The sequence below is a fragment of the Coenobita brevimanus genome, chromosome 85 (genome assembly GCF_032717465.1).
Source record: "Coenobita brevimanus isolate Jiangsu-jjx chromosome 85, ASM3271746v2, whole genome shotgun sequence".
NCBI lineage: Eukaryota > Metazoa > Arthropoda > Malacostraca > Decapoda > Coenobitidae > Coenobita > Coenobita brevimanus.
Window position 1 is genome coordinate 12,422,141 of NC_137038.1, and position 27,947 is coordinate 12,450,087.

General features: G+C 43.3%; 1 protein-coding gene across 1 annotated transcript in view; it reads right to left on the bottom strand.

Moving 5' to 3' along the window:
* Nucleotides 1-27,947, bottom strand: part of Vti1a (Vesicle transport through interaction with t-SNAREs 1a) — a 175,624-nt gene that overhangs the window by 61,263 nt on the left and 86,414 nt on the right. The window contains exons 2-3 of the mRNA XM_080280631.1: nucleotides 11,662-11,720; nucleotides 4,329-4,467 (exon numbers count right to left, since the gene is read on the bottom strand). Coding sequence (XP_080136757.1) covers nucleotides 4,329-4,467; nucleotides 11,662-11,720 — 198 coding nt within the window. The remainder of the gene's footprint in view (nucleotides 1-4,328; nucleotides 4,468-11,661; nucleotides 11,721-27,947) is intronic.

The window sequence follows — 27,947 nt, forward strand, 5'->3', positions numbered from 1 at the left end:
TATATATATATATATATATATATATATATATATATACGCATATATATATATATATATATATATATATATATATATATATACAGTACCCTCGCATCCAGCACGGTAATATTGTCATGCATGGGTCAAGTGTTGGACCAAAAACGTGTTGGACTAACAATAGAGCTTATGGGGAAAAATGAATTATGTCAGCAACCCTCGGAAAAGTCACCCTAAAGACCTACCATATACCTATACATATACTGGTACTACTGTAATTATAATAAATGGTACTGTGCTATGAATGATAACTAACCTTTTAGGATAGTGTTGGTGGGCTTGCTGGGAATGGAAGGTGGTATCCAAGGCTGTTGGTAGTCCTACTGGGTCCCCGGAGGATGGCTGCTGGCGTCACTAGCGGGTAATGGCTGTTGCTCCTCCTCAACCTCCCTCATAAATCCTTCGAAATCACACTCAGAATCACTATCTTCGTCCACAGCCATGGATGGTTCTGTTTCTGCCTGTCCTAGCATTCTGTAATCCTCTGCAAACATGCTTCTCACACTGTTGCAAGAGCCCCGTCTCGTGACTGTGGAAAGTGATCGCTGTTGCTGACTCGGTAGAGAATAAGGAGAAGCAACTTTGTTTATAAACTGGTACACACGCCGATGAGAAGGGTTTCAAAACGATTGATATTTATTCTAAAATATTAATATATATTCAGTGTCAGGCTAAATGTTCAATGCTGTAGTACGATACATTCTCTGTCGAGTCGTCTGGGTTTTGGTCACACTGTTTTGTCCGTCGTATCTTCTGCAGGAATCCATCCACATAAATTACAAATGCCCGTGGTATCGTCGGCAATTTTATCACGTTACCGTTCCGATTTACCATCGTATCCTCGGCAAACCTGGTATGAAGTGCCGTGTGATAGCCTTCGGCTGCCAGGATCTTGTCTTGGATTTTTATTATGGTCCTCACGTTGGTTCATGTCGTAGGCCTTGGCAATGTCAGATTTCCTCTCCCCTTTCTTCTTCCTCTCGATGCTTGCTAGCTTGGTGGCCTGAGGGAGGTGCCGACGCTTCTTGGGGTTCTCAGAAGGCTTCCTAGGCATTGTGAGCAGGGTAAAATGCAGTAACAAGGGCAGAAAATGCAGCAAGAAAAAAGCACCTTCCAATGTGATGCGACTGAGTGGCGCTGAGGCAGGAGAAATTTAAACAAAACTTCACTTGACAGCAGAAGTGTTTTTAATTGGGCGGCAACACGATCACGTCACGATAGCGGGCGGGGAAGGCTACTTGATCAGAAGTTTTCATTGGCTATCATCATCATGGGAATGCCCAGTATGACCATCGAGGACCGGGGGTGATCGTGCTAGAGGGGAACTCTGCGGATTTCGCCCACTTCTCGGAGCTCTGTGCGTGTTATGCTAACACACTCGTGTTGCAGTAATTAAATTGTATTAAATAATACAAATTATTTGCTCTCTGTGCTGGATGTGAATCGTGCTGGACTAATGTGTGTTGGACGCGCGGGTACTGTATATATATATTTATTATATATACAGTACCCTCGCGTCCAACACGGTAATATTGTCATGCATGGGTCACGTGTTGGACCAAAAACGTGTTGGACTAACAATAGAGCTTATGGGGAAAAATGAATTATGTCAGCAACGCTCGGAAAAGTCACCCTAAATACCTACCATATACCTATACATGTATTGGTACTATTGTAATTATAATAAATGGTACTGTGCTATGAATGATAACTAACCTTTTAGGATAGTGTTGGTGGGCTTGCTGGGAATGGAAGGTGGTATCCAAGGCTGTAGACAGTCCTACTGGGTCCCCAGAGGATGGCTGCTGGCGTCACTAGCGGGTAATGGCTGTTGCTCCTCCTCAACCTCCCTCATAACTCCTTCTAAATCACACTCAGAATCACTATCTTCGTCCACAGCCATGGAAGGTCCTGCTTCTGCCTGTCCTAGCACTGTAATCCTCGGCAAAGTGCATGCTTCTCACACTGTTGCCAGAGCCCCGTCTCATGACTGTGGAAAGTGATTGCTGTCGCTGACTCGGTAGAAAATAAGGAGAAGCAACTTTGTTTATAAACTGGTACGCACGCCGATGAGAAGGGTTTCAAAACGATTGATATTTATTCTAAAATATTAATATGTATTCAGTGTCAGGCTAAATGTTCAATGCTGTAGTACGATACATTCTCTGTCGAGTCGCCTGGGTTTTGGTCACACTGTTTTGCCCGTCGTATCCTCAGCAGGAATCCATTCAGATGAATTCCAAATGCCCGTGGTATCGTCGGCAATTTTACCACGTTACTGTTCTGATTTACCATCGTATCCTCGGCAAACCTGGTATGAAGTGCCGTGTGATAGCCTTCGGCTGCCAGGATCTTGTCTTAGTTTTTTATTATGATCACGCTGGCTTCATTCATGTCGTAGGCCTTGGCAATGTCAACTTTCCTCTCCCCTTTCTTCTTCCTCTCAATGCTTTCTAGCTTGGTGGCCTGAGGGAGGTGCCGACGCTTCTTGGGGTTCTCAGAAGGCTTCTTAGGCATCGTGAGCAGGGTAAAATGCAGTAACAAGGGCAGAAAATGCAGCAAGAAAAAAGCACCTTCCAATGCAATTATGCGACTGAGTGGCGCTGTGGCGGGAGAAAATTAAACAAAACATCACGTGACACTAGAAGCGTTTTTAATTGGGCAGCATCACAATCACGTCACGATAGCGGGCGGGGAAGGCTACTTGATCAGAAGTTTTCATTGGCTATCATCATCATGGGAATGTCCAGTATGACCGTGCTGGACCGGGGGTGATCGTGCTAGAGTGAAGTCTGCGGATTTCACCCACTTCTCGGAGCTCTGTGCGTGTTATGCTAACACAATCGTGTTGCAGTAATTAAATCGTATTAAATAATACTAATCAATTGCTCTCCGTGCTGGACCCGAATCGTGCTGGACTAACGCGTGTTGGACGCGAGGGTACTGTATATATATATAAAAATATATATATATATATATTTTATATATATATATATATATATATATATATATATATATATATACACAAACACACACACACACACACACACACACCAGTACTGCTGTATTGTATCATAATTTTTAATCTTTTTACAATGTAATGAAAAACAGGCAAAGTACAGAAATGGCTACAATGACTGAAAAATGCTAAAGTGCCTTAGATGCAAGATAAGATTATAAGAATAACAAATGCTACAGTGTAAAAATGAAAACTACACCAATAATTGTGTGCAGTTACCATGTATTTTATGGCTATACTAACTGTGCTATGGAAGGAATAAAAAAAAGAAAAACAGGCAAAGTACAGAACTGGCTATGATGACTGAAAAATGCTAAAGTGCCTTAGATGCAGGATAAGATCATAAGAATAACAAATGCTACTGTGTAAAAATTAAAACTATGCCAATAATTGTGTGCAATTACCATGTATTTTATGGCTATAATGGCGCTATGGAAGGAATTAAATTTAAAAAAAAAAGCTTGTGGCTGAACAACAGGAAAAGGTAGGACATTTTAGCTAGTTGCTAGCAGTAAACCAGCCAAGTTGGCAACACTTAACAGTTGAAGAAAACAACGAAGGCCTCTCTCTCTCTCGTCATTAGAGTGTAATGGAATATTAAATTTTTTTAGAAAAAGTGATGGATGCTGAAATTCCAGACTTTTGGAGAATTTTCAAAATTCTTCCCAGACAAAGATTTTGACACCTGAATGCAGGACATGTCCAGGAAAATCAGGACGTACGGGAACCCTACAGAGGAAATGAGAAATGCAACTGGCCAGTTTGTGATGATACACTGTATACTGATAATGATTTTCGGCAGTGTATCATTGGTGGATCTGTCTTATTATCAGGAACTGTACTTTTTACAATGCAAGAGGTGGACGAAGCCTTTCATGATTAAAAAAAAAGCATATTTCTCTGTGAAATTTTTCTGCACAAACATCTACAGGCAACTTAGTAGAACTCTTAACTATGGAATATGTATAGTGTAGTCTGTCCTTAAGTGTGAGGCGTGGGGGGGGGGCTAGGTTTATGATGGAAAGAGTTGTGACTCTCATGGTTAGTCATTCCCCCCCCCCCCAAATTATATTTCTGGCTGTGTCCCTGGATGTGTTCCAAAATGATGCATAACTTTTCTATAAATTTGATATTGTAAAATGGGGGAACTGGCATATCAGCTTAATGGATAGCAATGAAACTTTACTTTTTAATTTACAGAGGAATTAACAACAAAAAAGAAAATTAAAAAAGGGGTAATCTATACCAAAAATTTGCTGTTGCATGATCTCACCTTCACTACCCTGGGACTTCACTCGCGTAAACTCCCCTTCTAGCCGCTTCAGTTCCACCTGGTAGCTCCGTATCCGACCTCTCAATCGTTCTCGCTGTCCTGCCTCTGAGTCTCGCACCTCCAACTCCATCCTCTCCAACTGGAGATACAAGGATGAGTCAAACATGGAGCTATCATGGCCATATTAGTAAAACTGGGAGCATGAAGGACTGGAAAGCCCCTAGTTTCTGACAACAATTTCTACAGCAAGTGATGGTGATAGCCCATATCAGGCCTTTCTGTATTATTGTTGACTCCATCCTGTAATATGGGATGCAGGCTTACACCTTCTCACTCAGTTTTAACAATAGGGCCATCAAACTGTGGTAAGTACTCCCAGGTACCCATGAAGTGCATTTAATCCTAGCCATCAACTTTAAGTATTTTAGGCTCTCATAAGGAAAAACAGTGAAGATATGATCATCACTGTGCAATGGAAAAAACAGTACCTTTCTCATCAACATACTGAAAATACTAAGATCTCTACCACAAAATGGTAAATAAAGGGACTGCTGTGAATTCTTTGCATGCACCTGACAAACATGGGCAGATTTAATAAACACATTTAACAACCCTAAAAGGTTAATGATATGTAAGACAAAGAAACAGCAACTTCTGTCACCAGCACAGCAACCCACCTCCACTCAGAGCTACATGTATTGGTATAGTGTTTGTGAGGGACTGAAGTCTAGGATGAAGAATGCATGTGCAAAATTGTTCCACTGGAATGGCTGCATAGTATCTGCGAGTGATAGTTTGTATATGTCATCAAGGGAATTTCAAAATTATGAAAACACATGACAACACATACAGTACAATCCCATTTATCCATTAACAAGACAACCAGAATTATCAGACAACAGGAAAAATTCACAGACTGACAAATGTATAAATAAATATATAACCGTGTGCCATTTTTAATCCCTGCCCCTGCACAGGATAGTAACGTGCCACTTGAGACAGGGTGAAGTTGGGCAATGTGAAGTGAAAGCATTTCCAGTCAAGGTCATTTCCTTATTAATCCCCTTCCCAACCCTCCTTCCCATCTCTTTCATCTCCTCTAATTCAGTCAATCTTCATACCTCCACAAATCACCAGTTAGCTTACCACTGCCAGTCAGTAAACAAGAACTCTCTGTTGTGATGTCGTGTCGTGATAGTGATTTGTACAATCTGTGATGCCTAAAAGGCAAACTAATCTTAAGTGCAGTGTGCTTACCTTGAAACAAGTTGGAGAAATGCAACTGACTTGAAAATGGAGAACATTATAAGACACAGATAACAATTTAACGAAGGAAATTCCAAGATTTATGATATCAAGTCCCAAGGACCCAGCTCAAGGAATTTTTTATGAAAAGCCAGATGAATTTATACAATGAAAAAAAAAGTACAGTACCCTTGCGTCCAGTACGCGTTAGGCCTACTATTCTCATCCAGTACGGTCGGCAAAAGAAATAATTTAGTACTGTAGTATGGATCTGTTGAGCTAGTATGGATCAGCCCCGCAAAGTGGGAAAAATCCGAGGAGTTCATCTTTAGTACTGATGTGCTGCGTCCAGTACTACTAAGATGGCCAACACCGAGGAACATTTTCCTAGTACTGCTGCGCCAGACCAGCACACCTTCCTCGTGACTTGTGATGTGTCAGTCAAATTGCAGTACAGTATAGCACTTCCCCCAATGACGAAGACGATGATGTGTCAGTGTTTGACTATGAGGGATTTATGAGGAAGGTTGAAAGAGAAAGGCCTCCTCAGGATCCTGAAGGCCCTCCTAGGGGGTCAATAGGACCTCCTACAGGCTCCGAAACCTCTCCTCCTTCCCCCCCCCCCAAGCCCATCACGACTCACCTTAACCCCTAAAGTACTAATCTCGTTGATCAAGGTTTTCGCGCAATTTCTTAAAAGGACGAGCAACGACGATCGTGCAACATCCACAAAAAACTGGCGGCAGCTGGCTCCACCCCAGCTGTGACGCAGATGGCTTCTAACCAATCAGAACTAAGTGTTGGACACACCGAAAGGGGGACCAAGGCCCCTACCCAGGCGGTGGGGGTTGTACCTCCACCTCCCTCTCGCCACGTCCCTCTACCCCACTACCTTGTTACCACCCTACCTCCCATCGTTCTTCCCACCACCACCACCCCTCCCACACCCTCCTCATGCATCGCCCCTCCCATGTGGATCCACCCCCCAGTTATCTGGGAGGAGGTTATTTCCCCCCTACCCTCCCTCCATCTCCCTGTACTCCACTGGGGCCCTTCCTTTGTGTCTGGTGGTGGTCTCCTCCCATCCCTCCATCCTCATACACCCCCTCCTGGCCTTACCACCTCCCATCACCACCCCCCACCCCCACTCCCATGTCCATCCCCATCCCCACCCCTAGCACGCAGTATCTTTACCTCACCGGCCTCGAATATTTTGCATATTTTTTAAGCTTTATGGCGTGTTTTTGAATCATTACCTGTAATTTATTTGTGTCTTTGCATACAGATATGCACACCACAATTATTTTAACTGTCTTTATTCAAAACCCACTCGAAAAAGACATTTTATTTTCCCTAGCTAGATTTGGCCTGTCTCTTTTTAGGAACTAAAAAAGAGGAGGGGGTCCCTAGTCCCCTCATCCTGCCCCTTTTAGTCGCCTTTTACTACACGCAGGGAATACGGTGGCAGTATTCCTCCTAACACAACGTGGCCGCAGAGTAGTAGTACCACTCCATAGTGCGGCCAGATTGTGTCCCCCCCGCCACAGGGGGGACAGAAATAAATGGAGAGAAATTGTGAATAAATAAATGATGATGCAGCCCTGAGGTGATATTCTCCTGCATTTGGTTTGCTCAGCTAGTCAGGTCAGGTGCAGGTAACAGGATGGGTCAATTATGATGTGGCAGGGGTAAACCAGCTTTGCTGTCGGGCCCTGCTGCGGATGTCACTGATTGCACTGCGCAGTTGACCCTTGTGCGGTGTGGTGCGGTGAGGATCTGTCCCTTCTCCTCTTTGGGGCTAAGATGCGAATGAATGTGTTTGAGTGGATGAGTAAATGGGGAGTGTGTCGTCCTGTCTCGGCTACCTCCCTTTCTTTGGGGGAAGCAGCCTAGGTATATAGATAGATAGATAGATTTGACAGCTCGGAGGGGAGGGGAGGGGGGAGGGGAGGAGAGAGGAGGGGAGGGAGGCGACTGGAGGTATGGGAAGGGGAGAGGAGAGGAGGATAATTTTTACTATTTATCATATTTTTATTGCGGGGGTTCATGACCATTTTCCCTAGCTTGATTTGATGGCTCGGAGGGGAGGGGAGGGGAGGGGAGGGGAGGATAATTTTTACTATTTATCATATTTGTTGCGGGAGTTTGTCACCATTTTATATTTTTCTAAGCACATTACAATGGTTTATAACATCTATACACACCAAAAAAAAAAAAAAAAAAAAATGATTTTGGTGATTTTATTATGTATTTCTGAGAAGAAAACAGGTGCAAGCGGTGTATTTTCTTTATCGCCGGGGCCATGACGGGTAACTATTATCACCGTTGATGGGCCATAGCTCGGTAACCATTGGGTCTAGGAGGGTGGGGTTTGCGTTTTCAGGTGTTTAAATATAAGCTCTATAAATCAGGCATAAAACTTTTAACCTTTGAGAAAGTCGAAAAATAGGCCTGTTTTTGCATCCTGGGGGGTAGTCGAGGCTGGAGAATTGTGTACCCTAGGGGTTAAATGTTGGTAAAATATTAGTTGTGTCAAAATGTAGTTAAGCTGAATTTTGGGGGGACTTTTTCAAAGCCTGTCTGACATTATTTATTTTTCCCATAAGGTCTGTTGTTTGTCCAGTACAGATTTAGTCCAGTACAGTAGTACTGTCTGACAAAAATACCATACTGGATGCGAGGGCACTGTATATTCTTCATTGGATGAAAATGTGACGTACCGGTATGGTTTTCTACCTAATGAACCGACTCTTTAACTACCCAGGAGCTTGCAGTATGCAAGTCCATTCTGTTAAATATTTTTCACTGTTTTACTCATAAAAACATGGAAAAATGAACTATCAAAATAAATCTTCAGCATTTATTGGTGAACTGATGAGTTGGAAAGAAGTGTTGTACAGTAGAATTATCACAACTTCCTTGCTCATAGTTGTGTTTATGGCCATGGCCCACCAATTTCTTCCTCATCTGTCCACCATCATTTCACCCGTCACTTGCCACTCAGCTGGTGGATCAAAGTTCAGTAATTTTGTCCATCAAAGCAAATGCATTCAATTTTATCAGCTAGATTTTATCTTTTCTGCCAGTGCAAATGCATTCAAAGATAAATTTATAAATTATCGGTGAATGCATTTCCATTGGCAGAAATGATAAAATCTAGCTGACAGAAATGAAGCATTTGTATTGTATGACATAATCAGTGCACTTGCAATGCCTACATATTTATTGTATTTTCTGCAAAACAGCTGCATGGCAAGTGAGGGGTGGAGTGACACCGGTCAGATAAGAAATAAATTGGCAGGTCGCAGTCGTAAACATAACTATAACCAAAGGAGGCATGATAATTTCCAATGTCACTAATCAAGAAAAAACTGCCACTCTTCAACGATTATTAAATTTTTTACATAAACGTCGGTCAACTAAACCCCATTCATTCTGTGTGCCCTCTGTGTCACTATAAGAAAGAAAGAAATTACAACAACATTTTTACTCACTGCTATAAGGAAGAGAGACTGTAATATAGTCAAAAGAAGCAAAAACTGATGGTCTGAGTCAACTGTCTCCGTACTGGGACGGATATTATTCTTCCCTTCCATAAATATCGATAAGCTTTTATTTCTCATCCATTTCATGTATCAGTCCTGCAAAACAAAATTAATTAGGCTTATGAGAAACATGTAATGATCCTTTGATACAAAATACTGGCATGACACGGCTCAAGATCAAACGTTCTAGCCATAAACAGAAACTCTTGTGTGACTTCTGCCCCAATGGACCAGGGTTGCCAGGTTGGCTATTGTTAAGCCAAATTCTTCACATTAGGCTTCTTTTTTTAAGTGATTGCCTCTAAAAAATAACTGGTTGGCTTTCTCTTGTAATCTGGCTTTTTTTTTTTCTTTCTTTCTTTCTTTCCAAATAAGTATGTAATATTGTATACACCTCTCCCCCAATATTCGACAGGGATGCGTTCCATAAAAAGTGGTTGAATAATGAATTGGTTGCAAACGGACCTATTTTTCCATTTCAACTGCTAAGAAATAGGGGGGTTAGGTTCCTGACCGCCTTCAAAAAATATTCAATAAAGATGGAATAAATACCAAAAGTGACACAGGGATTTGAGCTGTTTTCCTATAGACCAACATTCTCAAGGAAAATTATTTTAGTAAAACATACATCACAGACGACTGACATTTGCTTTTTGATCAAAAAAATATTGGAGAACAAACAAAATATACCTACTTAGCAATATCACTGAAACCACCCGAACGCCTCTGATAGCATGTTTACTGCTGATCCTGCCAACTGGACATGACATCACCACACCAAAACAAACTCAAATATATACAATTTAAAACCAGAAAATAGCAATGGAAGCCTAACTGGAAGTGCTGAAACCTAACTCAGGGCTTTGCCACCAAGACCTCCCAATGATCATAACCTACCTAACCTAGTGCAAACTAAGATGTGCATTACGTAAAACTGGCACCAAAACAGTATCATGCGTTAAGGATGTTCATTAATCATTGGCACAATCGTCACCCAACCACTCAATGGCGAAACACTCAATCAGATTGGTGCGCACATGACTGTGCTTCACAGGGGGAGTAGCAGGGGTCTTGGGTAGAGCCATGCTGGTGCTTTAGTATTCCACGTGATCAAACAAATGCAGATGGATGAAGAGGCAACCAATCAGCAGGGCAGAGAGCAGAAGACTGAGGCACTTCAGTCAATCTGTCTGGTGGCACGTGGTTTGAACTGTCAAAATGGCGGGGATAACCATGTCGAACAACAAAAAAGGATATTGACTTATAAATGTTGAAACAACGAACTGCTGAAAAATGATTGGTTGAAAAACGAGGGCTTGGTGTATTTTGAAAATTCTAAGTGATCCTTTATGTTACTTTCAAATCACAAACTCAGCTGTTACAAATTAACTTAGTATCCCATAAAATGAATTAAAGAAAATGAAGTCCTATGTTTTCTTTCTACTGCAAGCAGTACTTTGTTGTCGTCACCACTGCTTGATTTCGGTTGATGGTCTCGTCTCCGCACGATTTCAGCTTTAAACAATGTACAATTTTCATATGAAAACTTTTGCATAATTTCTTCAGCATTTTTCAGATGAAGCACTGTTCTTTTAGAAAACTAAATTAAATGGATTTCAAACCAAAGGTGCAGTTAAAGACTTGTATATATGTGATGAACACTCGTACCTGCTGTGCTTGTATTGCTTCTAGTAACTGTTTTACTGCATTTATCACACTAAAGCATATCTAGGAAATCAGTACAGCTACTGAAGAATATCATAAAGAGCTACTCACAGTGTATTAATAACTATCACAGGAGAGATTTTAGAAAATACAGTATGCGACTTCTGGTCTCCGCAGGGGAAGCCCGACTTCCATATTAAACTAGGTGACGATCACTCGCAACTCTGGAGTTAGTGACGCTAGGAATTCTACTGTACAACACTTCTTTTCAAGTCAACAGTTCACCAATAATGTTCAAGATTTATTTATTTTTCTGTTTCATGAATAAGATAATGAACAATATTTAACTAAATGGATTTATCATGTGCATTTTGCACTACTGCACGACACTGCAATCACGTGTGTTATGTCTATGGGGTGTGTTTAAGAGGCTGTTTCAAATGGAAAATTTTAGTGTGGTCCTGGATTTGAGTGGTACTGTATATACTGTGCTGCAATGATATTGCCTATGTACCAGTATATGAGTATAATATCAAATGTGTGGGAAAAATCAGTAACTGGGAAGGTAAATTCCCCAAGCTTCGCAATTAACTGGGATTGTACTGTACACACATACATTATCATAACGTACTCTCACAAATAACTACTCCAGGCGGTCTAGGTGACCGGCAAATAAATACACTATCAACCCAACCACTGGAGGCTCCTCCACTATATAGTGTGAAAAAGTATCAGTTGCCTTCAGCCCAGTCTTAGACCACATTTACCCAGGAAAAGTTAGAAAAAAGGTATGAATAGCAACTAAATTACATCCATGAAAAGATAAACACACTACCTAAGTGGACAAGTAATAATTCAAATTAAATAAATAAACTTACCAACTCCTTTGCCTCCTCAACCAGTTTATCAACATCCTGTACTAGTGACCTCTGTTCAGCTGCAAGGAAAAAAAAATAAAAAATTTTGGTGGATATTGCAATGTAAAAAAACCAAATCAAATCAAATCAAATAAAGACATTATAGTCATACAAAACAAGGGCAATCACATTTTGTGAAATTGGGATTTCAGGCATGCAAGAGGAAAACTTTCCAGACAAACTCTTGGAAAGTTGCATCTCACACATCACCAAGTTAATGACAAGTAATTATTTCAGTTAATTCATCAGAATATGGCTCTATCTTTTGAATTTGTAAGAAGATAAATTAAAAAATAATATAAAAGACATTTCTAAGCCTAACTTAATCAAGTCAAACTGTAACTCTGAGAATAGTGAACCCAGTCCTAACCCCCATACCTACCCAAGCTGGACTTAGCCTCTAAGCATTCACAGCTTCCTTGGTGGCATAAACACAAATCTCCCAATGATCTCAATATCATAACAGAATTATGATTCATGCAAATAATGCAGACTTACCCCTATAGACTTTCTAAACATTTTTTTTTTTTTTTCCAGCAGTCAAAGCCAAAGACAAAATGCAATACTGTAACTACTTCCTATTTATTATGGGCATTTACACTCCCAAAGAAATTTAGTTACATATTTTTTCACACCTAAAAAAGCACTAAGCATAAGAATAATTTAATAACATATATACGATAAGACATACCGCACAGCTGCTACAGTATTTGTTTTGCGTGCAACTACTGTACAGTACTGTAAAAAAGTATTCGACAAACCTTACTTTTATGGAACCTCTTTCCATTCCTTTACTTTCCCTACTGTATCTCTCATTCTTGTGACAGATGACAGATGAATGACACTCCTGATGGACCTGGGGCAACTTCCAGACAGTTCATGCAGTACGTGTTATCAACCTCATCCATCGACAAAAAGGTTAGGACTGATCCAAATCCAAACAATTAAGTTTCACAGTTGTCATTTTAGTAATATGGTAGCTAACTCCTACAGCTAAAGCTGATGTTTATAGTCTGCAAGCTCACCAACAAATCCACCAAAAGTGACAATAGAGGCAAAAAACAGAAAAATTAAGGTTCATTGACTGGCATCATAACAACTAAGGAGCAGCTTCTAATCCAACTCAAAGTTACAGGCAAATGTTATTAGGTAAAGGACTGAAAAGTACCAAACAATGCTGAGCTTATGGTTAAGTCACAACCCATAATGCCTGGTTTTGATAATGCCTCCTTTTTGTCAATTTCATATTTTTCCCTTCCAGCCCCTGACTGACTTACTGTAGTTAATCTAGGGTTGTTCTAGGTGTAAGTACATTTCACCTGTATGCACACTAATTTTTCATTAACATTTCACTTGTTAATCAGTAATAAATGCAGATAAAGAATTCATAAATATTGCCTACAAACAGGTTCTGGCATCCATGTTTACAGTATGGTCTGTCTATCTGTCTATCGATAGCCTGATGCCATAATCCCGTGAGGGATGGCCATTTGTCTTTGAGTTAGTTGTTTTACAGGGAGGGGCACTAATCCTCTGCCAACCCACTTGTTGACATGCAGGAAACATGAATGGGTTGGTTATATGGTTACCGTCCAGAAACGTAAATGGCTTCCTGGCTTACAGGAAACCATCAGGCTTGTCACTCAGTGCAAAGACAAGTAATAAAACGTGACAAGAAAGCTGGGAGAAATAGGAAGAAAGAAGAGCAGACAAAAAAAAGAATGGTAAAGGTGAAGGAAGAAGTAGGCAGCACTACATCAAATGAGTGGATGATGGTAGCCACCACCAATAAAACGTGTGATATAAAACATTGCTATTCACGTGATGTTTTGTAGCAGATTAGATTGGGACAGAGGTGTTTTATACATTCTCACTAAAATGATACACAGAATATACAAAGCTCGTACCAGCACAACCATTCACTCAGTGTTTTTCTTTCAATAATTTTTAATGTTATTGTATAAAATGTTTTTCATTCATTCATTGCCAGACGCCATGTATCCCAAACGGGGTGGCCAAGGGCTTAAAGTTAACTGTTTTACAGGGAGGGGCACTAATCCTCCACCAACCCCACTTGACACGTAGGGATGCCAACAGCATCTGGTGTTCCCAGGCAGTCACCCATCCAAGTACTAACCAGACCCAACGTTGCCAACGGCCATACCAAGTTGAGTACACCGCTTCCTGTCCAATCAGCGAAGTTAAGCAACGTTGGGTATAAAATGTAACACTGTATAAAAAGAGAGTTATAAGTAAAGAGGATGAGAGAGGTGAAAAGATCATTAAGACAGAGTGAGAAGAGAGTGCATGAGGAATCTGGAAGGAATTTCAGTGTAAAATAGAGGCTGTAAGAAAATGTTCTGGAAGAAGGCAAAGTTAATCAGACAGGGTGATAAAGATGTAAGTTGGGGGGTGAAAGATAAAAATGGTAGATTACTAGCTGAGAAGGGAGAAAAAGTGAGCAGATGGAGAGAACACTTCAAGGAATTGTTGAACACAGAGAATTAAAGTACATGTGAGTAAAAGTAGCTGAGGAATGGCTGGGAGAAGGAGGGAGATGAGAATTGTGGAAGAAAGCAGTAGGACGGAAGTAGTGGAAGTAATGAAGAAAGTCAAAATGGGGAAAGCTCCAGGAATTTATGGAGTGTGTGGTGAAATACTGAGGGATGGGGGAAAGATAGTCGTCAAATGGATATGGCAGATGCGCAAATTGGCATGGGAGGAAGGTAGAGTTCCGGAGGATTGGAAGTCAGGCATAATCATTCTCCTGTACAAAATAAAAGGGGAAAATGAAATGTGTGGTAATCATAGGGGCATTTGTCTTCTCAGTGTGACAGGAAAAGTACATGGTATGATACTTATTGACAGAGTTAAAGAAATAACAGCAGAATTAGTCAGAGAAGAATTGGGAAGTTTTAGGAAGGGAAGAGGTTGCATAGATCAAATATTCATTCTTAAGTCTTTAACCCCTAAAACGCGGGTCGTCGCGTTTGCGACGCTCGCCAAAAAGGACATAACGGCGGATCATCGCATTTGCGATTCGAGTTAATTTTGAATAAAAGCGGGCAAGGATGTTCCAGCTGGTATTGTCTATCAGTACCACCACCCTTTAGCTATAATAAGCATACTTTACCTTTGTACTACTGACCTCCATTGTTGCCAAGTATCGCATTTTTTCCCCCTCCACCCCCTACCACAGCCTGGCCAGCCTGGCTGTGATACATGGCAGCGCTCTGACTGCTCGGAACTGTAAATCTGCGCTCTTCTCTCACAAGCAGTTTATGCTAATAGGAAACACTTGTTTCCCCAGTTGTCACACTAGCTTTTTTTTCGCACGGTTTGCCCCTGTTTAGCGTCAGTTTACCGCAGGCTTTCAAAGTGACATTATGGCGAGTTCTAGCTCTTCCGAGTTAGTGCGAGCGGCCGACAGCAACGAGAATAAAGTGACGGGCGTAAGGCAGAATAAAAAGCGCGCTGCGGTGATCTTTTGGGAAGTAATATGATTGAAAATAATGTAGTACAGGTATACGTGTTTTTAGCTGTGAAAATGGAAATGTTTGTTGAGTGACGGGAAGACTGCCGCCGCCCTGCATGTCGGCCGTACGCTTCGTTGATTTTAGCCTTATTTTCAGTGCTTATTGTACAAATACGGATTCCAAACTACCTGTACGATGTAGTATAAAGTTTACTGTGACAGAATGAGTCTGTGGTAGATGAGAAACTGGGTTGCTGGAGGTGTGAAAGTGAAGATTTTGTTACCCAACTTTGCAAGTCTCCACAAGTCCTTGGGTAGTCCACGAAGGCTCAACACCTGTCCCTGGAGAAAGCTGAATGTAAGTACTATCTGCCATACCAAGTATAATGTTCTAGGGTTAATCCCTGATATTTGGCTAATATTTTCCTACAGGTACTCAGACCGCGATCGAACCCCGCCACCCGGGAGAGGTCAGCTGTCCATTGTCCGCACATTAGGGGTTACAGGAAAAGTTTCCAGAGAAGGGAAAGAAGTTGTACGTGGCCCTCATGGATCTGAAGAAAGCACATTACAGGGTGGTTAAACAAAGAATGTGGAAAGTATTAAGAATATACAGGTATACAGTAAATGAGTTGTTGAATGCCGTGGAGAGTACAGTAATGCCCCGATATACGATACTCCTAGATTCGATACCTTGGCTTAGCGATGGGGGTACATATTGCACCAGGCACCGATACCCTATGGGTGAGCCCCGGTTTAATGATGGTCCCTCTGATGTTGCACCCACAGACAACGGGCCGAAATTTTGAACTGCACGCGTTCCCACGGCCAGCTGAGCCCATCCGCCTCCCAAGATGCCCAGAAATCCTCACGCAGGCCCCATACCCATCGCTCACCCATATCGCTCTTCTCGTACCGGCCATCTCAGAGTGAGGATCTCCCTTACGCTCGCCCACCACGTATCGTATTGCACCACCAACATTAACCAAGTTGCTATCGTAGCGCATCGTAACTGTGTTCGAGCAGTGCCATGAGCAGAGCAGTGATTCTAATCATGTGTGTGGTGTGATACTGTGTGAATTTTAGCCAAAATAAGTGTGATCATGTTTGGTAAGAGTGCTTCACGTGGCGGGGCTAGTGGTGGCCCTAGTCATGGTGGTAAGCGTCCTGCTAGTGGTGGTGCTGGTGATGTTCCCGTGAAGCGTGTCTGAAAGACTGTGTCACTGGAGGTGAAATTGGAAATCCTTAAGCAGCACGACAAAGGCGAAGGTGTGTGCTCTATCGCCTTGGCTCTCCACCTGGCCCAGTCGACTGTCTCCACCATCATCACGAAGGAGGCCTTTACGGCTGCTGCTGGGGAGGTTGCAACCTTATCCTCCTCCTGTATCACCCGTCAGCGAGAGCCTGCGATGGAGGAGCTGAAGCAGATGCTCCACACGTGGGTGGAAGATCAGAACTGGCCCAAGGCACCCAGGAGCCAAGCTATTATTTGCACTAAGGCTCTCTCGCTCTGGGACGAGCTCAAGGTAAGGCGTGAGCTTGATGAAACTGAGACCTTTAAGACTAGCCATGGGTGGTTTGACCAGTTTAAGAGGCGGGCAAATCTCCACCATGTGAAGATGTGCGGTGAGGCAGAGATTGCAGATACGGTGGCAGCAGCAGCGTTTCCTGATGAGGTGAAACGCATTATTGCGGAGGGTGGCTATAGTGCGAAGCAGGTGCTGAATTTTGACGAGACTGGGCTCTTTTGGAAGAGAGTGTCCTCCAAGACATATCTTGTAACGGAGGAAAGGTCTACGCCAGGATTCGAGCCCTTGAAGGACTGGCTGACACTGCTGCTGGGGGGCAATGCTGAGGGTGACCTCGAGTTGAAAGCCACTCCTAGTCTACCACTCGGAGAACCCCAGGGCTCTGGTGGGGTATGTTAAGGAGAACCTTGGGGTTATCTGGAAGTCAAACAAGAAGGCTTGGTTGACATCAGATATCTGTTTGTCATATTTTCACTCGTACCTCTCTCGTGTGCTGAAGAGGTATGTGTCTCGTGAAAATCTGGCACACAGATTTCACCTGGTGGTGGATAACGTGCCTAGCCACCCACCCGCAATGAAGGAATGGGCCAGCAATATTGAGGTGGTGTTCCTACCCCCCAACACCACATCTTTGTTGCAGCCAATGGATCAAGGGGTGATTGCTGCCTTTAAGGCCTACTACCTCTGCTGCACAATGAAGCATTTGGTACGGGCCTGTGACAGTGATGACAGAACAACTGTACACCAGTTTTGGAGAGGGTACAACATATATCACACCCTGGAGAATATAACTGCAGCATGGGACAAAGTGAGCCAGGCAACGATGAATGGTGTGTGGCGGAAGCTGTGGCCAGAGTGTGTGCACTCCTTCACCGGCTTCCCTGAGGGCGTGCAACCTCTGCCTGTCCAGCGTGTGCAGCAGGACAATGTCGAGTTGTTGCACAAGGTGGGCTTCGGGGAGGTCAACGAGGATGATGTGAAGGAGGTTCTCGAGAGCCACAGGGAGGAGCTCAGCAACGAGGAGCTCCGCAATATGGAGATCGAGCAAGCGCACCAGGAGGCAGAGGAGGAGGAGGTTGTGCCTGAGGTCCGAGCTCTCAACATCAAGATCCTGAGGGAGATGATAAAGAAGCTGGACAAGATTACAGACCTTATGAAAACACACAACCCCTTCCCGGAACGAAGCAGGGACGCAGCTAATCGGCTCGAGGAGGGTATGAAAGTGTACAGGACGATCCTGGAGAAGAAGAGGGAAGCCAGGCAGACAACGATCACAGCCTTCTTTAAGCAGGCCCCCACCAGGCCAGCAAGTCCCACAGGATCTCCCCAACCCTCAATGAGCAGAGCATCTCCCCAGCCTTCAACCAGCAGAGCATCTCCCCAACCTTCAACCAGCAGAGAAACACCGAGAGACACCTCCCACTGAGGACATGCTCGACCCGTTGTGCTGGACCTAACCTCTAGCTGATTGCTGTCTCCCATGTCACCTGTGTCTCCCCTAAGGCACTCTGCCACTCCATCGCTGCCTTTCTCGTCCCACCTTTCACCTCCCACACCACTTCAACCACTGTCTCTGTCTCCCTCGCCACAACGAAAACCACCGCAACTGACTCCATCGCTACATCATCATTCATTGCAGCGGTCTCCCTTGCAACAACACCGGACATTACAGCTGTCTCCCACACCACCTCCTCTATCATCGCATCGCACTCCATCGCCACCTCCAGAGCCATCGCATCGCACCTCATCGTCTCCACCTGAGTCATCGCATCGCACTCCACCGCCAACCCCCTCTAACCCTCCCCTGGAGATAGGGTTTGAGGGGTTTGAGGAGGAACTCTGAGTGTTGGGGAACACCACATGTCCCCTAGCCTCAGGGGGTACAGCGAGGATGTTGACCAAGACTGGACATGGACTTACAAGACATAAGTGATGAGAGGTGTTTGATATTCTCTAACCTATTCCATATGATTTTCAGGTTTTATGTGTTGCTTTCAGTGAGTTATTTACAGGTTAGGCTTGGGTTAGCTTCCTTGACAGCTATTAGGCCATTTAGATTGCCTTTAAACCTGTTTTTGGGCTCATCTGGGTGGGTTTTGGACTTCGTTTGGGGGGAAACCCAAGGCTGGTAAACAGTCCACATTGAAATACATGTTAAAAGTACCCTGATATACGATACCCTGCCTAACAATGGGGTTTTACTTAACCAATTGGATCGTTAAACCGGGGTATGCCTGTATGTATGTGGGGACTAAGGCTGCAGTGCGTGTGGATAGTGAACTGAGTGAATTTTTCTGTTTGAATGTTGGATTGAAACAGAGATGTGCCATGTCCCCATGGTTGTTCAATCTGTACATGGATGAAGTTATAAAAGAGATACAAGGTAGGGCAGTGGAGGTTGGAGTGACCCAAATGAGAGGGCAGTGTTTGGAAACTTCCTGTACTGTTGTTTGCAGATGATACTGTACTGTTAAGTGAAGACAAAGGGGAGCTGCAAGGCACGATGAATGAGTTTGGGAGAGTGTGTAGGAAACGGACTCTAAAGGTGAATGTAGGAAAGAGTAAAGTTATGGTCTTTGAGAGAGATAAAGCCACTGAATGTACAGTGAGGCTGGATGATGAAGAAATGGAAAATGTGAGTGCATTTAACTACCATATTTCATGGGGTGGAAGACGCACGTTTTTGTCTCAAAATCACCTTCAAATATCCCCCTGCGTCCTGGAGGCGAGACTAAGACCTTGGCTCCATTTAGAAGAATCACTTATACAGAGGATCATCTCACTGTTTGGCAGTCAAGTATTTTATAGAGTATAAACACCTTTGATTTATTGTAAAAAGTTACATTCACTTGTGTATATAGGCCTACTCAGATTTTACGATTAGAAACACCCAGGCTCAAGAAATAATTTAGGGTTTGTTTACAACTGGCCATGTGACGGTCTGGGGGTTTAGCGGTATGGCAGTTTAGCAATTTAGCATCTAGCATACACACTACATTAGCAGGCTAACATGATCACTGGTGAACTCCCTGCTAACCTTCTGAAATGCAGTCATGATCACTCAGGAACTAGTAAGGGAATCATACTGGAGATGATGGCTAGCATGACATTTGAGTCATTGTAACTGACGTCTATCTCATTTGGAAATTCAGTAACCCTTGTTTGGCTGGCTTCTCTTACTGATATTTTGTTTCATTCGAGACAAGAATATAACAGAAGGAAACAGTTTTATATTACTGTACTCTTACTGAAAAACGGGAAAAACAACAGCAACATTAAACAGTACTGTCTGAAATTACAACTTATTAGCAGTTTAGCACCTAGCGTTCCCCCAACTCTCGGAACATGATCACTTCTGAACCCCTTGCTAACCTTCAGAAAGGCAATAATGATCAATTGCTATCTAATCACTAACTAGCAAGGGAATCATATTGGAGATGTTGGCTAGCATGACTTTTGTTGAGTCATTGTAACAGACGTCTGTCTCATATGGAAATTCAAAAACCCTTGTTAGGCTGGCATCTCTTAGATATTTTGTTTCATTCGATACAAGAGGATCACAGAAGGAAGCAGTCTTATATCACTGTTAGTGAAAAATGGGAAAAACAGTTGCAACATTAAATAATACTTCCCAGAATCACAGCATTATTAGCAGCTTAGCAATTTAGCAGTTTAGAGCCTAGCAATATGGAAATTCTATCACCCCATGTTAGGATGGTTTCTGGTACTTTTAGGGTACATAAAATGGTGTAAACGTTCCTTGTACAGTACCTTTGGGTCCAACATGCGTTAGTCCAGCACGATTCGGGTCCAGCACGGAGAGTAATTAATTAGTATTATTTAATACGATTTAATTACTGCAACACGAGTGTGTTAGCATAACACGCACAGAGCTCTGAGAAGTGGGCGAAATCCGCAGAGTTCACTATAGCACGATCACCCCCGGTCCAACACGGCCATACTGGACATTCCCATGATGATGATAGCCAATGAAAAACTTCTGATCAAGTAGACTTCCCCGCCCGCTATCGTGACGTGATCGTGATGCCGCCCAATTAAAAACGCTTCTGGTGTCACGTGATGTTTTGTTTACATTTCTCCCGCCACAGCGCCACTCAGTCGCATAATTGCATTGGAAGGTGCTTTTTTCTTGCTGCATTTTCTGCCCCTGTTACTGCATTTTACCCTGCTCACGATGCCTAGGAAGCCTTCTGAGAACCCCAAGAAGCATCGGCACCTCCCTCAGGCCACCAAGCTAGAAAGCATCGAGAGGAAGAAGAAAGGGGAGAGGAAAGTTGACATTGCCAAGGCCTATGACATGAATGAAGCCAATGTGATCATTATAAAAAACTTAAGACAAGATCCTGGCAGCCGAAGGCTATCACACGGCACTTCATACCAGGTTTGCCGAGGATACGATGGTAAATCGGAACGGTAACGTGGTAAAATTGCCGACGATACCAAGGGCATTTGGAATTCATCTGGATGGATTCCTGCCGAGCATACGACGGGGAAAACAGTGTGACCAAAACCGAGGTGACTCGACAGAGAATGTATCGTACTACAGCATTGAACATTTAGCCTGACACTGAATACATATTAATATTTTAGAATAAATATCAATCGTTTTGAAACCCTTCTCATCGGTGTGCGTACCAGTTTATAAACAAAGTTGCTTCTCCTTATTTTCTACCGAGTCAGCGACAGCAATCACTTTCCACCGTCACGAGACGGGGCTCTGGCAACAGTGTGAGAAGCATGCACTTTGCCGAGGATTACAGTGCTAGGACAGGCAGAAGCGGGACCTTCCATGGATGTGGACGAAGATAGTGATTCTGAGTGTGATTTCGAAGGATTTATGAGGGAGGTTTGATTTCGAAGGATTTATGAGGGAGGTTGAGGAGGAGCAACAGCCATTACCCGTTAGTGACGCCAGCAGCCATCCTCCGGGGACCCAGTAGGACTAACTACAGCCTTGGATACCACCTTCCATTCCCAGCAAGCCCACCAACACTATCCTAAAAGGTTAGTTAGCATTCATAGTACAGTACCATTTATTATAATTACAATAGTACCAATATATGTATAGGTATATGGTAGGTATTTAGGGTGACTTTTCCGAGGGTTGCTGACATAATTCATTTTTCCCCATAAGCTCTATTGTTAGTCCGACAAGTTTTTGGTCCAACACGCGACCCATGCATGACAATATTACCGTGCTGGATGCGAGGGTACTGTAATTGATTTTTGAAAACTTGGTTGTGTTGTCTGTGATTTTAAAATTCAGTACATGCAGGCATTTGAAGACATGAAGGCATGTGTTTTGGAGATATAGTGTATTCTTTCACTTAATGGCCTTTATATTTTCTTAAATGAATGAACGAACAGGTTTTATTGAGTTTTGTTTTTTTAAGTTCATTTCACGAAAAATAATACTTATCTTTATATACTGATACATATTTAGTGTCTTTAATAGAGATGAACATCACATCTCAAATTATTGTACGAATGGAATCAGACACTTTGGACTTCATATTTCATAAACAAACTGGTAGTATTAAGATGGCGTCGTGGTACGGAGTAACATTTTATAAGGAAGGGGTTGTTTGTTTGTCTTCTTGTCTCGTATCTTTCTTTTACATAAAAATAAGACACCAAACATATATATATACAGTACTGAAGAGAGATTGATGTGTTAAGATAGTGTCATGAAATGCAGTAACATTATGTAAGGAAGGGGCTGTTTGTTTTCATGTCTTGTACTCTTCCTTTACATAAAAATAAAGAAACCAAAGACAGATATACAGTACTGAATAGAGGTTCTGAAAGGTGAGTGTGTATTTTAGTGAAAAATACTCATATCAAGCAACCTTCCTGTAGTCTTGGTCAAGACATACTTTTTTTCTCAGAACTTCCCTTCCAGAATTAGGGTGTGTCTTTCACACTGCAGCGTCTAACATGCCACAAAATACGGTACCTGAATAGTGTGATGAGTAAGGATGGAACTTTGGAGAGTGCAGTGCTTGCAAGGGTATAACAGGGAAGAAAGGTTGCTGGTTCTTTGATTGTAGTGATAAGGAACAGGGAAGTGGGCATGGATGTAAAAAGGTCACTGCATGACAATATTGTGATACCAACTTTAACGTATGGTTGTCCAGGTGCTTGAGGATGCAAAAGTGGATATATGTGGATTGACTGAAACTAAATGGAAAGGTGAAAGGATGAGAGAATGGGAATACGGTGTAGGTATATGTGCGGGAGTCAGTGAGAATGAGAGGGCAAGAGAGGGAGTATGTCTGATGATAAGCAAGAAGTGGAAGGAGAATATAAGAGAGTATGGAACAGTGGGTGCAAGGATTGTATGGGTGAGGATGAAAGTAGGTATACAAGCATGGGCGATTGTATGTGTGTATGCTCCAACAGAGGATCGAGTGGCAAGAGTGAAAGATGAGTTTTGGGCGAGAGTAGAAGCATGTATGGACAAGTTTGAGAGGAGCGAGAGAGTGCTGTTGATTGGAGACATGAATGGCAAAGTCGGGAATGTACGAGTGGATGGAGTGGTTGGTCAGTGGGGTGTGCCAGCAGAAGTAGATGGGAATGGTAGTGCTTTGGTGGACATCTGTGCTGGTAAGGGGTTGGCAATAGCCAACACCTACTTTCGTCATAAGATGATCCACCGGTATACATGGAGAGTAATGAGGAGGATGGATGGTGAACTTGTTGAACGAAAGGCAATGATAGACTACGTGTGTGTGGATGAGCGAATGAGAAGACAAGTGTTGGATGCAAGGGTGTGGAGAGGGTGGGGGAATGGAGTCTCGGACCATCACTTAGTGATGGCCAAGGTAGAGCTGCAAAGAAAGTGGTTGAGGAGGCGAAGGGGAAGACAGGAGGAAACAGCTCCTGTGAGAAGAGTGGAGAAATTGCAAGATAGTGAGAAGAGGACAGAGTATAAGAGCATAGTGGAAGAAAGATTGGGAAGGTATGAGCTAGAGCAGATGGAAGGGGTGGAAGACGTATGTAAGATATTCACGGAAGAGATAAGCGCAGCGTGTGAGGTGGTTTGTGGAGTGAGGAGGAGATGCAAGGGTGTGCAAGGGACAGCATGGTGGAATGATGAGGTGAAACGAGCTGTGGAACAAAAGAATAAGGCATATGGTGAATGGTTGGCGAGTAGAGGTAGGGGAGAAGATGAGAGAGAGAAGAGAGAGAGGTATATGTGAGCAGGAGAAGGGAGGTTAAGAGACTGGTGAAGGAGAGTAAGAAGAAAGTGGATGAAGAGTTTGGGAGGAATCTGAGTGTGAAATGGAGGGAGAGTAAGAAATTGTTTTGGAAGGAGGTAAAGAAAGTAAGGATGTGTGAAAGGGAAATAGTAGGGGAGTGAAAGATAGGAATAATAGATTGTTGGTAGAGAAGAGAGAGAAATTGAGGAGATGGAAGGAGCACTTTGAGGATTTGTTGAATGTAGAGAGTGAGAGCAGTGTGAGTATAAGTGGTTGGGGAATGGCTGGGAGAAGAAGAGATGAGAGGAGGGAGGAAGAGATCAGTAGGTCGGAAGTAGTGGAAGCGATGAAGAAGATTAAGCTGGGAAAGGCCCCAGGAATTGATGGAGTATGTGGTGAAATGCTTAGGTATGGGGGTGAGATTGTTGTGGAGTGGATATGGAAGTTGTGTAGATTGGCTTGGGAAGAGGGAAGGGTTCCAGAGGACTGGAAATCAGGTATAATTGTTCCTCTGTACAAAGGAAAAGGGGAGAGAGAAGTATGTGGTAACCATAGGGGTATTTGCCTTCTTAGTGTGACTGGTAAAATATATGGTAGAATACTCATTGATAGGGTTAGGCATATGACAGAGGAGCTAGTTGGAGAAGAACAAGGGGGATTTAGGAAGGGAAAAGGGTGTGTAGATCAGATATTTGTTCTAAGATGTTTAGTGGAGAAGTATCTAGAGAAGGGAAGGAAAGTGTACGCTGCCTTCATGGACTTGGAGAAAGCTTATGACAGAATAGATAGGAAAGGTATGTGGAAGGTATTAAGAATATATGGAGTGGAGGGGAAATTGTTGAGTGCTGTGAAGAGTATGTACGAGGGAGCTAGGGCTACGGTGCGAGTGGTTGGTGAGCTGAGTGAGTTCTTTGATCTCAATGTGGGACTGAAACAGGGGTGTGTAATGTCTCCATGGCTGTTTAATATATATATGGATGGGGTCGTAAAGGAGGTACAAGGTAGGGCAGTGGATGTGGGGGTGGCCCTAACGAATGAGGGTGAGATTTGGAAGCTTCCGGTGTTGCTGTTTGCTGATGATACAGTATTGTTGAGTGAAGATGAATGGGAGTTGCAAGGTTTGGTGAATGAATTTGGGACAGTGTGTAGGAGGAGGAAGCTGAAAGTTAATGTAAACAAAAGTAAAGTTATGGTGTTTGAGAGGAATGAAGTCACAGAGTGTGCAGTGAGGTTGGATGGTGAGGATATGGAGAATGTGAGTGCATTCAAGTACTTGGGTAGTGTGATGAGTAAGGATGGAACTTTGGGGGATGAAGTGCGTGAAAGGGTACAGCAGGGAAGGAAGGTTGTAGGCATGCTGAAAGCAGTAATGAGAAATAGGGAAGTGAGTATGGAAGTTAAGAAGTCTCTGCATGATGGTATTGTGATCCCTACCCTGACGTATGGAAGCGAGGCGTGGACCTTGCAAGAGGGGAACAAGTCAAGAGTGAGAGCAGTGGAAATGAGTTACTTGAGAGGAGCATGTGGAGTGACATGGAGGGACAGGTTGACGAATGAAGAAGTGAAGGAACGTTGTGGGGTAGATGTGGATGTGGTTGAAAAGATTAGGAGAAATACACTGAGGTGGTTTGGACATGTGGAGAGGATGGAGAGTGAAAGACTGACTAAGAGGGTGTATGTGGGTGAGGTGGAGGGAGGGAGAGGGAGGGGTAGACCGAGGATGAGGTGGAGGGATGGAGTTGAGAGGTATATGAGGGAGGGGGGGATGAGTTGGGGGGAGGGGAGTCAAATGGTGGGTGACAGAGTGACTTGGAGGCGTTTTGTCTGCGGCCACCCTTTGCGGGATTAGGGCGTCGGGCTATAGATAGATAGATAGATAGATTGTCAAGCTTAGACCTTGTTGGAAGGACACAAGTCAAGAGTGAGAGCAGTGGATGTAAGTTATCTGAGAGGAGTATGTGGAGTTACATGGAGAGATAGATTGACAAATAAGGAAGTGAAGGAGTGTTGTGGTGGGTATGTGGATATGATAGAAGGCAATAGGAGAAGAACACTGAGGAGGTTTGGCCATGTGGAGAGGATGGATAGCGAGAGACTGACGAGAAGAGCGTATGTGAGTGAGGTGGAGGGGGGAACGGGATGGGGAGGCTGAGGATGAGATGGAGGGATGGAGTGGAGAGGAATACGAGAGGGGGAGTTGTGAACTAGGAGCGGGACAGTGAAATGGCATTGGACAAGGCGAAATGGAGGCGATTTGTTTGTGGCCACCTCTTACGGGATTGAGGCATCTGGCAATAGACAGACAGATAGACAGCACTATTTACATGTTTTGGCACAGCTAGTGCATCACCGCCTACATCTTTGACCCACATGACACCACTTCCTTGTCCATGTGAACAGCTGATAATACTGCAGCCCATATTATATTTCTATCTTAAGGATTAATTTTGAACGGAAAAATTGACATAAATACAAATAAAATATAAGTGTAACATGAATCAGTTCCTAACTTTTATTAGGTACATCTAAATGATCACAAAAAGAGCCAATTCAGCACAAATAATGGCCAAGATCTTTTTGTCTGATGATCTTTTGTGATGACTCGTGTTAACATTTTGACTTGTGGTTGAAATTTTTTGGTCTGATATAGCAAGACTGTGTTTACGAACAGACATCAAGCAGCAATAGATGCATTTGAATCCCAAACTCCAGTCTCGACTCGTTGCTGATGTGCTGTTGAAAATCAAGTTGTCCAGATTTAATCTGTAGTACCTCTAAAATGAGAATCTACAGTACCTCTAACACCACTACATCACTTATGCACCCACTTCTCAACAAACTGCACAAGATGGAGTTACTTCCCACACCCTTGTGGCAAACCACACATGGCCACCCTTCTTCTGCTTTAACAGTACTCCCACCAACCCTAGATACTATCACTTTCATTTTATCTGCATAATTCTCAAACCCTTGTGCCCAACTCCATCTTTCCATTTCCTAAATCCTTCCTCCACCTCCCTTTCATTCGCTGCAATTAGCACCAAGTCATCAACACACAACGTCTCCCATGGGAGTCCATTTCTGAAGTCATGTGAGAGAACTTCAGGCGCCATGATAAACATTATGGGACTCAAGACTGACCCCTGATGCATGCCAACATTCATGGAAAACTCATCACCCAAATCTCCATTTACTCTCACTTGGGTGCAAGCACCCACATACAGTAAATGCTCGACATAACGAAAATTTTTATTGCGAAATTCGGATATAGCGACTCACCATTTCCAGAGTGAACTTCCACCAGATATAGTGACCTTTATTCGGTGTATTCGGCAGAAGTTCGCGTAGCAGCCGGCTCCCGTGACGCACCGTTGTGAAAGCGTTCACGCGATGAGTCACATAGGCTAGCTGGCCCACGAACCTCAGCCCTTTCTGCACAGGTTGTTTCTCGGTCCGTGCATAGTTCTCACTCCGTGTGGTTCTCTCCCGCCTTACCTCTCTCACATGCATTACCTCTCATACCATGTAGGACCTACCTACACTACTGTACCTACCAATGGCACGAATGGGTTTGAAATCAACTAGACCTTCATCCTCAAGCAATGGGAAGAGGAAGATTCTCTCCCTAACTGAGAAATATAAAATTATTCAAGAGTATGAGGAAGGGGCAACACGAAGTCAACTCATGAATAAATACGACCTGACAAGACAACAGTCCATGACCTCACCAAGGAGATGGAGAATGTGAAGGAGGCCGAGAAAGCAGTGGAGACCAGCAAGAAGGGGAAGGAACTCTACTGCATGCGATGACTTCCCATGGAAAATCTCGACAAGGCAGTGTATAAGTGGTACATGCAGGAGGGAGCAGAGGGTGTTCCTGTTTGAGGTGGTGATATTCAACATAAGGCACAGAGGCTTGCTCGTCATTTAGGACACAAGAATTTCAAGTGCAGTGATGGCTGGCTGTGGCGCTTTAGGCGGCATGACGGCACTGTGAATAAGGCAATCATGGGCGAGCTT